This window comes from Delphinapterus leucas, chromosome 1 (genome assembly GCF_059928025.1).
Source record: "Delphinapterus leucas isolate spDelLeu-1000000601 "Yukka" chromosome 1, BTC_Dleu_Yukka2, whole genome shotgun sequence".
Classification (NCBI taxonomy): domain Eukaryota; kingdom Metazoa; phylum Chordata; class Mammalia; order Artiodactyla; family Monodontidae; genus Delphinapterus; species Delphinapterus leucas.
In genome coordinates, this window is record NC_143129.1 from 162,071,328 (window position 1) to 162,083,336 (window position 12,009).

The 12,009-nt window shown below is 41.7% G+C and overlaps 1 protein-coding gene across 3 annotated transcripts in view; it reads left to right on the forward strand.

The window, feature by feature from the left end:
- PSMB2 (proteasome 20S subunit beta 2) overlaps nucleotides 1–10,740 on the forward strand; it is a 36,670-nt gene extending 25,930 nt beyond the window's left edge. For 2 of the 3 annotated variants that reach the window (XM_022575213.3, XM_089896336.1), the window contains exons 4-6: nucleotides 6,436–6,598; nucleotides 8,119–8,168; nucleotides 10,506–10,740. In XM_022575213.3, coding sequence (XP_022430921.1) covers nucleotides 6,436–6,598; nucleotides 8,119–8,168; nucleotides 10,506–10,613 — 321 coding nt within the window. In that variant the 3' untranslated portion in view covers nucleotides 10,614–10,740. The remainder of the gene's footprint in view (nucleotides 1–6,435; nucleotides 6,599–8,118; nucleotides 8,169–10,505) is intronic. The other variant, XM_089896326.1, reaches the window with a different exon arrangement.
- The last annotated feature ends 1,269 nt before the right edge of the window (nucleotides 10,741–12,009 follow it).

Below are 12,009 nucleotides of genomic sequence, written 5' to 3' on the forward strand. Positions count from 1 at the left end.
GTGTGTGTATATACACACACACACACAGCCCACATCTTCTTTATCCATTCATCTGTTGATAGACATTTAGGTTGCTTCCATATCTTGGCTATTGTAAATAGTCCTGCTGTGAACATTGGGGTCATGTATCTTTTCAAGTTAGAGTTTTCTTTGAATATATGCCCAAGAGTGGGATTGCCGGATCATATGGCAACTCTATTTTTAGTTTTTTAAGGAACCCCCATACTGTTCTCCGTAACTGCACCAATTTACGTTCCCACCAACAGTGTAGGAGGGTTCCCTTTTCTTCACACCCTCTCCAGCATTTATTATTTGTAGATTTTAAAATAATGGCCATTCTGATGGGTGTGAGGTGGTACCTCATTGTAGTTTTGATTTGCATTTCTCTAATAATTAGCAGTGTTGAGCATCTTTTCATGTGCTTTTTGGCCATCAGTATGTCTTTTTTTTTTTAATATATATAATAATAATAATGGCCAATTTTTGGGCTTCCCTGATGGCACAGTGGTTGAAAGTCCGCCTGCCGATGCAGGGGACACGGGTTCGTGCCCCGGTCTGGGAAGATCCCACATGCCGTGGAGTGGCTGGGCCCGTGAGCCATGGCCGCTGAGCCTGTGCGTCCGGAGCCTGTGCTCCGCAACGGGAGAGGCCACAACAGTGAGAGGCCCGCATACCGCAAAAAAAAAAAATAAATAAATAATGGCCAATTTTTAAAATTTTTATTTATTTATTTATTTTTGGCTGCATTGGGTCTTTGTTGCTGCATGCCGGCTTTCTTTAGTTGCAGTGAGTGGGGGCTACTTTTCATTGTGGTGCGCGGGCTTCTCATTGCGGTGGCTTCCCTTGTTGCGGAACATGGGCTCTAGGCACACAGGCTTTAGTTGTGGCACGCGGGCTCAATAGTTGTGGCACACAGGCTTAGTTGCTCCGTGGCATGTGGGATCTTCCCGGACCAGGGCTCGAACTCATGTCCCTTGCATTGGCTGGTGGATTCTTAACCACCGTGCCACCAGGGAAGTCCCCATCAGTATATCTTTGAAGAAATGTCTCTTTAGGTCTTCTGCCCATTTTTTGTTGAGTTGTATGAGCTGTTTGTATATTTTGGAAATTAATCCCTTATTGGTAGCATCTTCTGCAAATATTTTCTCCCATTCCATAGGCTATCTTTTCATTTTGTATATGTTTTCCTTTGCTGTGCAAAAGCTTTTAAGTTTAGGTCCCATTTGTTTATTTTAATTTTTGTTTCCATTATTCTACGAGACGGATCCAAAAAGATATTGCTGCAATTTATGTCAGAGTGTCCTGCCTGTATTTTCTTCTAGGAGTTTTGTAGTATCCAGTCTTACATTTAGGTCTGTAATCCATTTTGAGTTTATTTTTGTATATGGCGTTAGAGAATATTCTAATTTCATTCTTTTACATGTAGCTGTCCAGTTTCCCCAGCACCACTTTTTGAAGAGGCTGTCTTTTCTCCATTGTGCCTCCTTTGTCATAGATTAATTGACTTCTAGTGCATGGGTTTATTTCTGGGCTTTCTATTCTGTTAATCTGTGTGTCTGTTCTTGTGCCAGTACCATACTGTTTTGATTACTGTAGCTTTGTAGTATAGTCTGAAGTCAGGGCGCATGATTCCTCCAGCTCTGTTCTCCTTTTTCAAGATTGTTTTGGCTCTTTGGGGTATATTTGACTATATGAGGAATTTATCTTATATCTCAGTGCTAGGAGTGGATGGGCTTCTCTTGAGTGCTTACCCTGTTTATTTCATGGACACTGTGAACTTCATAGGTGATTGTGTTTCCTAGTAATTACTTTAGCATTTACTGAGGCTTTATTATGTTTTGGGTACTATGCTTGTTTATATGCATTATCTCTTTGAGTCTTCAGTGCAGCCTTTTTGTAGTAGGTATTATCCCATGTTTTCAATGAAAACATTTTCAGAGAGGTTAGGTTACTAACTTTTCTAAAGCTACACGTCTGGTAATAGAGCTGGATTTCAAACTCGGGTCTAACTGTAATGTAGTCCAGCTGTTTCTTCCTGAGATATATAAGCTACCGTTCTCTTCATTTAATTCTAAATGCCTGTAGCATAATTTTTTTACTTACTTAGCAACCTATGTCTAAAGAAAAGTAGGAAGAGAAGGACCTAGGAGCCTAGAAAAAAGCAGCAATATTATGTGCAATCATAGGATACTGGCAGTCAACTTAAGCTTCAACCAGTTCTCAGAAGTAGGACCTATCACTTTCTGACATTTGTTTAGTGATTTTCTTAATCTTTCTTCTTGTGATACTAGGCATTAGCCATATATGTATTAAAACATATATAGGGCTTCCCTGGTGGCGCAGTGGTTGAGAGTTTGCCTGCCGATGCAGGGGACGCGGGTTCGTGCCCCAGTCCGGGAAGATCCCACATGCCACGGAGCGGCTGGGCCTGTGAGCCATGGCTGCTGAGCCTGCGCGTCCGGAGCCTGTGCTCCGCAACAGGAGAGGCCACAACAGTGAGAGGCCTGTGTACCACAAAAAAAAACAAAACAAAAACATATATAATGCCTTCTGGTATGATTATTATTCACTCAGCAAATATTTACTGAACATATACTATATGCTTATACATCATTGAACAAGCCAGACACAATCCTGCCTTCATGGAGTTTATAATTGGTATAAATATTTGAATAGGTGGATTGTGTCTTATACATACTATATGTTTTCCTAAACACACCACAGTCACACATGTATATGCTGTAAGAGTTTCACAAAATCGAATGGCTTGGAATTTGTCTTATTCCAGGAAAACACTGTTGCATCAAGAATATGAGGAAATGGAACAGTCAAGAGACCCATCACTATGGCTTTGTCACTTTGAATGTCATGATTCTTAGAGGAGTAAGAGAGTGGCAGTATACAAGACTTTATTTGAAATTAAAAGAAAAAAAATAGTGTGAGCCAGAGATCTTTGATGGAGCATTGTCAAAAGAATTTCAGAAACTGCAAGTTGTTGCACAGATGTATTGATTTAATTAGTCTAAATAACACCATTTATCTATGCTTAAGCATCTCACACATGCAAAAGTTGATGATTCGAAGTCACAGAATAATTTATGAGTTATCTTCTATACCACGTGTTATAGCTTCTGAATACCAGCTTTGATGTGTGTGTGTGTCAGATGCTTAAGCATAAATAAATGATATTATATAGACCAGTTAAGCAATACAGTTTGCTTCTGAAATTCCGTTGACATCTTCATGTAAAAATTTTTTGGTGGTGGCTTTTAAAGATCACATTAATTGTGTTAAATACAGTTTAAGTGTGGGCAAGAGCCTCACTGGAGACAGCATATGAGGGTTCTGCTGGTTAGGTCTCTAGTTATCTGGTGGATCCATAATATACCATTGCAACTTGATAAAATTGTTTTGGGTAGCCGTAAGAGGAGTATTCTCCAGTGAATGGAGAAGAGTAGAGTTATCCTCATAGCAAAAAGATGAACTTACTTTGTGATAGGTAAGAAACTATATTATTAAACCTCTTGGGGAAGGAAACCAGTTAGAATCTCCTTGCTGTATATTTCTCTCTCTGTTTTGCTATTCGAATTTTAACTATAAGAACACTACAGTATTCTTTATCTGCCTGACTTTGCATTACTATTCTCACAGTTTAAAAATATATATATTATATATTTTTTATTTTTAGGTAATTTAGACTTTTTTGTTGTTGTTGTTTAAAGTGGTAAGCTGTCAAAAGGAGACTGGGGTATAGCTAATCTACTAAGAATTCAGGTAGCATTTTTTTCTTCCGGAGTTTGGGATGCCTCACCTCTATTATTTTTTTCTCACCATATTTCATAGAAGACAGAAAGGGGAAGGATTAATTAACTCAGTTTTACACATAAGGAAACATATGCTCATAGGGGTTAAGTGTCTTGCCTAAGGTCAGACTTACTAAGAATGTAGTCACAGAATGTGGCAGAGAATTCCAGAGCCTGGCAAAGTGTAGCACGCTACTTACTGGGAAATGTGATAGGCAGATTATTTTCTCTAAAGACTTGACTATTGCTGGTCAATTCTTAAGCCCTGAGACTATTCACCATCTTATCCCCAAGGCAGAAACTTGTTTGCAGGTTAGGGCTACTCTGTAGTCTAAGGGAAATATTACTTAGCACAGCTGGCTTGGAATTCCAAGTAAGTACATGATATTTTCATGTGTCCTTCTAACATGAGTTAGAATGTTTCTTCAGGCTGCCAAGTGCCCATGTTAATCAGTGTTCAAAGAATACAAAGCATCACTTTTAAGACCATTAGCTGTTATTACTTTATGCCCCATAATAGGATGCATAAATGTATTTGATTTCATTTAATGTGCATTTAATCGAATGTATAAGTTTAGGGAGGGACATATAACCATGGGCAAGGCCTGCTCACTAGCCACTGTGCCAAATGCAAGAGGGAAAACACACTTTGCACAGAAAAAGGAAGACATTTTACATGGGAGTCTCACCGCTGATGCCTGGCAGCATAGACAGGCCATGGTAAATGGCCCACCTGGTGTAGAAAAAGAATCATCCATTTGGAGATGAAGAGCAAGGCAGACAGAGTTAAGGTTCTCTGTAGAAACTTGCATTTTTAGACTTGCAGGTAATACAAAGAAAGGATACCTATAAATAGGTTATTATAAGTACTGTTTATCTCACTGATAAAAATTACTTCTTAGTTACCTTAGCAGAGCCTTATTATATTAGAAAAATATTAGCATTTCACCTAAATCTACAGTTCTTCTAGAGTTACCACATTTCTTTGTATTTATGAACTTCCATTATTACTGTCTGCATTAAAAGTTTAATGATTTGGAAATTCCGTGGCGGTCCAGTGGTTAGGACTTTGAGCTTTCACCACCTGGGGCGTGGGTTCGATCCCTGCTCAGGGAACTAAGATCGTGCAAGATGTGTGACACAGCCAAAAAAAAAGTTTAGTGATTTGACTTAAATGTTTGAGACTTTCTACCCTTCCCTACTGCAAGACTTGTTTCTTTTTTTCTTTTTTTAAAAAATCTTTTCTTTTTTTATAGTTGATACACAATATTATGTTAGTTCCAGGTATACAGCAGAATGATTCAGTTTTGGGCTTCCCTGGTGGCGCAGTGGTTGAGAGTCCGCCTGCCGAGGCAGGGGACACAGGTTTGTGCCCTGGTCTGGGAAGATCCCACATGCCACGGAGCGGCTGGGCCCGTGAGCCATGGCCGCTGAGCCTGCGCGTCCAGAGCCTGTGCTCCGCAACGGGAGAGGCCACAACAGTGAGAGGCCCGCGTACCGCAAAAAAAAAAAAAAAAAAGATTCAGTTTTATATATACTATTTTTTTCAGATTATTTTCCAATATAGGTTATTACAAGATTTTGAATATAGTTCCCTATGCTATACAGTAAATCCTTGTTGCTTATCTATTTTATGTGTAGTAGTTTGTTCATTCCATACTCCTAATGTATACCCCCGCTTCCTTTCCCCTTTGGTAACCGTAAGTTTATTTTCTATGTCTGTGAGTTAGTTTCTGTTTTGTATATAGATTCACTTGTATTATTTTCTAAATTCAACATATAAGTGATATCATATAATATTTATCTTTCTCTGACTTACTTCACTAAGTATTATCTAGGTCCATCCATGTTGCTGCAAATGGCAATAATTCAGTCTTTTTTATGGCTGAGTAATGGTCCATTGTATATATGTACCACATCTTCTTAAGCCAGTCGTCTCTTGATGGGTACTTGGGTTGTTTCCATGACTTGGCTATTGTAAATAGTGCTGCTATGAACATTGGGGTGCGTGTATTGAATTAGAGTTTTGTCTTTTCTGGACATATACCCGGGTGTGGAATAGCTGGATCGTATGGTAGCTCTGTTTTTAGCTTTTAAAGGAACTTCCATATTGTTTTCCATAGTGGCTGCACCAGTTTACGTTCCCACCAACAGTGTTGGAGGGTTCCCTTTCCTTCCAGTTTACCATTTGAGATTTTGGTCCAGTTGTCCAGACCGAGCCTTCTTCTTTTGGATGATGTGGTTGGAGCTGCAGCTTTCTTTAGCCTGTGGCCTGACACTCTCAGAGTTGTGTGTGTTGGTTTCAGCTATTAGGAACAATACAAGAACACCCGTGCTTTGCCTTTGAAATGCTTTTGTAACAGGTTTTGGTCCATGGGCTTTAAGCAGCAGCTTTTTCACATACCTTAAAGTGCTCCAAATACTCTTCTGTTCAGAGAAAACAAGCTGACCTCCCTTTACCTCTGACCACACTCTGGGTCCTTTAGATTTGTCTAAATCTTTACTTTCATCATGATTTACTCAGCTGCTGCTATTTTCTTATTTATCAAGAGTTGGAACGTTCCTATTTCCATGAGGAGAGGTGTTGGTGTTATCGCTTTGACCATCACTTTGCAGTGTCTTTCCTTTGCAGACCCCATATCATGTCAACCTCCTCCTGGCTGGCTATGATGAGCATGAGGGTCCAGCGCTCTACTACATGGACTACCTGGCAGCCTTGGCAAAAGCCCCTTTTGCAGCCCACGGCTATGGTGCCTTCCTGACTCTCAGTATCCTGGACCGGTATTACACACCAAGTAAGTTTCAGCTCTCTAAGTGTAGGGAGCAGTAGCAGAGCCCTGTCCTCAGCTGTTTCCTGGTTTTGTGCACAACCCCCTGGAGTTGGGTGGCCAGGGCTTGAAAGGAGGATGGATCCTAAGAAGTACATGCAGGTGCCCTCTGGAAGCTTTCTCCTGTAGGTCATTAGGGTTATGGAAAAGCTGATCGAACTCCCTCTTCTGCCAGATAAAACGAGGTATTGCATATGCCCAGAGCTGGGTTTTGTTTTGTTTTAAAGGGGAGTTGGAGTAAAACTATAATTCTTCAGTTACATAAGTTCAGTTTTTTCACTCATTTTGCCCTAGTTAGGTGCTCATTAGCTTCTCAGGTGTAAAGAATTAGCAAGTAAACCAAGTGGTTTGAATGTTTGTTTTGAGCTTGTGGTGATGAACAGGTCTCCAGCTTGACAACTGAGGGTTTCTTTTCTTAAATATCAAAGCTTTCTAGGGCCATAGCCTGAGCTGTTCCCTTGGTTCTTATCACCTAATGGCTACCCTCTCCTACAAGAAAAAGCTGGCTCTCTACTTGTCCATGAACCATCAGCTTGGCAAACCTCCAGACACTGGGATGCTTTTGTGTTAAGTTCTATTTTCTGACCCCAATCCTAACCTCAACTTCAGCCACTGTGAGCAGTAGGCAGTCGGGATTCTCAGCTTTTACAAGCTATAGATGTAGCACAGATAACCAGTTTTCTCCTTACATTCCATTCATCCCTGTCAGTATAGTAAGAATCTGGCTTGTTCATTCCTTTTTTGGTGCTGCCCTCTCACTCAGCCTCAGCCATGCCAGAGCTCCAGGCCACATCCTAAAAAGAATTAGCCTGGCCTCCTAGTGACTGCTTCTTGATTTGGCGTCTGTCAGTAATACAGCTGATTTGCCCACCAAAATAACCACCAACCACCCCTGAAGCCTAACTGCGTAATATGTCATCCCAGTTTGCCATGCCTGTGGACAGTTCCTTTGGCTCCTATTTTATGAGAGACTCAGCCCCATCCTATGAATTCTCATTCCATTGTTAAACTGAGGCCCAGCTGGCAAAGTGAGGCTAAAATACTGGCCCTGGCCTCCCTTTCCCTGATTTGCAGCTGGCTAGGGCAGATGGAGCTGATTTAAGCCCTGGTCTAAAGGGGGGCTGGGGGCGTTGGGAGTTGGGGGATGGGCTATAACGAAGAGGCAGGCCGCTGGACTTCTCTAGAGGCAAGCCCTGGCCATGGGAGGCAGAATTCCGTCATGCTCTCCCTTCTCTGTAGCAAATCAATTTGCAATGGCTTGTGGCTGCCTGAGCATTGGGTGTGGGGCACCCTCAACTGCATATGGAATAAGTTCGTTGAAAGCCAGAAGGCTAGGCTTTTTTTGTTGTTTTTTTGCCTTTTCTGTTGTGTGGCATTTGTGTGGCATATGCTGACCTGGAAACATGTGAAACTTAGTCAAAAGTTGCAGCAGAGCGTTGGACTTAATGTCAGCACCTTGAGTGCCTGGCCTCTGTGTTCTCTTTCAGCTATCTCACGTGAGAAGGCAGTGGAGCTTCTTAGGAAATGTCTGGAGGAGGTGAGTAGCTCCCATGGGATCCTGAAAGGAATGTTTTGTCTCTCTGTTTGCCAATATTGTTCCCATTCCTCAGTTGCATTTTTTCTGATCCTTGCCAGAAGGTATAATAAATATCCACTAACCAGATGTGAAGTTGCTACCAGGGGTAGAGTTTGGTACATAACAAGCTTATTTTTTTCACTCATGGGTCACCTTCTCATCAATGTCAATTTTATAATTTAATTAATTTTCTTTTTGGTTCATCCAGACTAGTGGTTCTCAAAATTTAGCATGTATAAGAATCATCTGGGGAGCTTGTTTCTTAAAAAAGGCAGATTCACACTCTCCACCCAATTCTGATTCAGTGGTCCTGGTGTAGATCTTGAGAATATTTTAACCAGCAGTCCCAAATGATTTTGCTGCAGGTGGTAACTGGAGCCATACTTTAAGAACTATTGTGCTAGATTTTATACCTGCTCTATTTTTGTGCTACCTGGAGTTGTCATAAAGTCTGCTCCCTTGGGGACTTCCCTGGTGGTGCAGTGGTTAAGAATCCGCCTGCCAACTCAGGGGACACGGGTTTGATCCCTGGTCTGGGAAGATCCCACATGCTGTGGAGCAACTAAGTCCGTGTGCCACAACTACTGAGCCTGCACTGTAGAGCCCGTGAGCCACAACTGCTGAGCCCGCGAGCCACAACTACTGAAGTCCTTGTGCCTAGAGCCCCTGCTCTTCAACGAAGAGTAGCCCCCACTCGCTGCAACTAGAGAGAGCCTGCATACAGCAACGAAGACCAAATGCAGCCCCCTCCCCCCCAAAAAAAGTCTGTTCCCTTAATAGTACGTAAGTTTGGGAGGGAAAGCCTCTGCTGGGAATTCAGGAGGCCATAGAAGGTAACTAAGAGGCTTTGGGCAGTAGGGGAGAGCAGCCCTTAGTTTATGAGGCCAGGAACACAGGCCCTGCCCATTCCAATACTACTCCTAGGAGTCTAAGGCTCTGGGGTATGAATGGAAGATGAGGAGGAAAAGAAAGCAGCTCCTGTAGGCTTTTTAATTCTTCTACTGTTCTTGTAGCCTAAGGATGAACTTGAATTCGTGGTCTAGTGAGAAGAGAGTAGGAGGTTGAGAGCAGGTGGTAGCATTGGACAGTAATGTCAGTTTGCCTCTTACACAAGCCTGTCATTTTCAGTCCATAGTGCCACTTTTTCCTCTTGTTTGTAAATCCCCTTTCCAAAGCAGAAGCTGAGAATAAACTCATGTGCTTTTCTTATTAACCATTCAGCCACGAGGCCGTATTAGTCCAGCAGCCCCAAGTGTTGCAAGGGGCTGCCAGGAAGAAGCCACTGGAATATCGAATGCTTTGAGACTTTATTCCTCAAGGATCCTAAATATGATTATTTTATAAACCCACATTTCCTTATTGTCACCTTTTCTTGATCTTTTAGCTGGTGTCTGGACACAGGAGTCATCAGCCAGAGAGGACGGTAGAAATGGAAATGGTTCTTGCTGTCCAGTCCTCATCTGTAAAGGAGATGGGAAACATCAAGAGAGAGAGGGCTTAGGCCTGGAGAGGTGTACATGTCCAGGATATGCCCCTAAGGGAGCACATGGAGCTTTGTGCCTTCTATCTAGAGATTAAGTGAGGTGTCCAGGAAGAGTCTCCCACAGAAGCAAAGATTTCCTCCAGCTGTGTTTCTCAATAATCTCCAGCCAGGTTAATGGGGGCCGTCTGGTTTTATGCACATAGACCACAGCTCCTTTGGAATAGCCTCTCAAGCAAAGAGTCTCATGAAAGCCCAGAGGTGTTTCTTTAATGACAGGTTAGCTTGTATTGGAGGAGACAGAAGCAGGAGTTGTTCCAAGAGTAGTTCTGAGGCCATCCTTCCCACCACCCCCCAGCTATACACACAAACACATACACATCTGGTCCTTATAATGTGGGCGGGTGACTGGAGCAAACTGTTGGGACCTAGGAGTACATGGCTTTGGTCCAAAGCTTATTCCTAGGGCAGTCGCTCCTTGGTTGGCTTGTTACCTTGAGACACTTTAAAAGAGAAGTCTGTTTACCAGGCTAATTAGTGGCAAATTGTGAGGAATAGAGCATTAGATTGTCTCATTCTTCATCAGCTGACTGACCAGAGTCAAGCCCTCAGCTCTTGCTCACTACCTTCCAGTCAGCCTCCACCTGCAGTTTGGGCTTTCCTCAGTGTCCTGGTACCAACTGCCTCCAATAGGATACCAGCGGCACAAAAGCAGAGATTATTATCTGCTTATATGCCCAGTGCCTAGAACAGAGCCTGGACCACAGTTAGTTCTCAATAAAAACTTGTTGACTGATTTCCTTCATGTTTCTCTGCAGCTCCAGAAACGCTTCATTCTGAATCTGCCAGCCTTCAGTGTTCGAATCATTGACAAGAATGGCATCCACGACCTGGACAACATTTCCTTCCCTAAACAGGGCTCCTAACGTCATGCCCTCCCTCCCACTTGCCAGGGAACTTTTTTTGATGGGCTCCTTTATTTTTTTCTACTCTTTTGATGTGTGCTCTCCATAGATGGTTATTTCAGAATAAAGCTGACTATGGATAAATTGAGTGCTCTGGGTTGAGTCTCAGTTTACCTAACATCACCTCAGGAAGGAAGTGGAGGGAGGATTACCTGCATTGGACTTTTTGCCGGGACTGTCTTTCCTCCTGCCCCTTTCCCTTCATTAATGCTCTGATTGCCCTTTAGCAGCTGACAGCTTGCTTGCTAATGTTTCATTCCCTCTAAAGCAGTGGTTCTTTATTGCCCCTAAGCTTAAACATTTTTAACTTAATTAATTTGAATAAGTAATATATGTACCTATAGATTGACATACATACACTAATATGTATAAAATAAGTAACTAATAAAAACCAGGTGGATAGCACAGAGAACTCTACTTCACTTTGCTGTACAGTAGAAACTAACACAACATTGTAAAACAACTATACCCCAATTAAAAAAAAAAGAAAGAAACATAAATAAAAAATAAAACTGTAAAACGTCTAGAAGAACCCTCCCCCCCCCAAAAAATTGTTATTGGGCCATTAAAAAAAAATGTAAACAGTACAAAAACACACAGTAAAAATGTTTCTCCCATCCCTATAATTTAATCACCTTCTTCCCTTCCCAGGGGAAACTTCAGCTACTAATTTCTTATCTAACCTTTAAGAGATATGCTGTTCTTGTATAAAATACGTGCATGCCCACGTCCCTTTTAAAAAATTTTTAAATGTTCTGCATATTGCTTTTTTTCATTTAACACTGTGTTGGAGATTGTTTTTATATCAGTACCTAAATAACTACCTTATTGTTGTTGACGGTTGGATAATATTCCATGAAATTGGTGTACCGTAGGTGGTTAACCAGGTATCTGTTTTACTTCCTAACCTAGCTTTTTGGAAATGAGTAATGTAGATATTTTTTGATTGGTGCCACTAAAACAGTGGTTCTTAACCAGATGTATGTATGAGTCACCTGGGGAGTTTTCTTTTTTAGTCTACATGATTAGGCTGCATTCACTCCCAGATTCTAACAAACAGGTTTGGGGCCTAAACTAGGAATATTTTTTTAAAGCTTCTAATCTTAGGTGATGATAGAGAACCACCAGATTGAAGCTTTTTTGGAGCAGTCGTCCTCAAACTTTAGCATGCATCCCAGCTTCCTTACAAACACAGCTTGCTGGGTCCTACTCCTGTAGTTTAGGGTGTGGCCTGAGATTTTACATTTCTAATATTTCCAATTGATGCTGATGCTGCTGGTCTGGGAACCATACTGTGAGCACCATTTGGTCTTAAACTAAGGTAAGCCCTACTTTATTCCATTCTGTGCTACTCGTA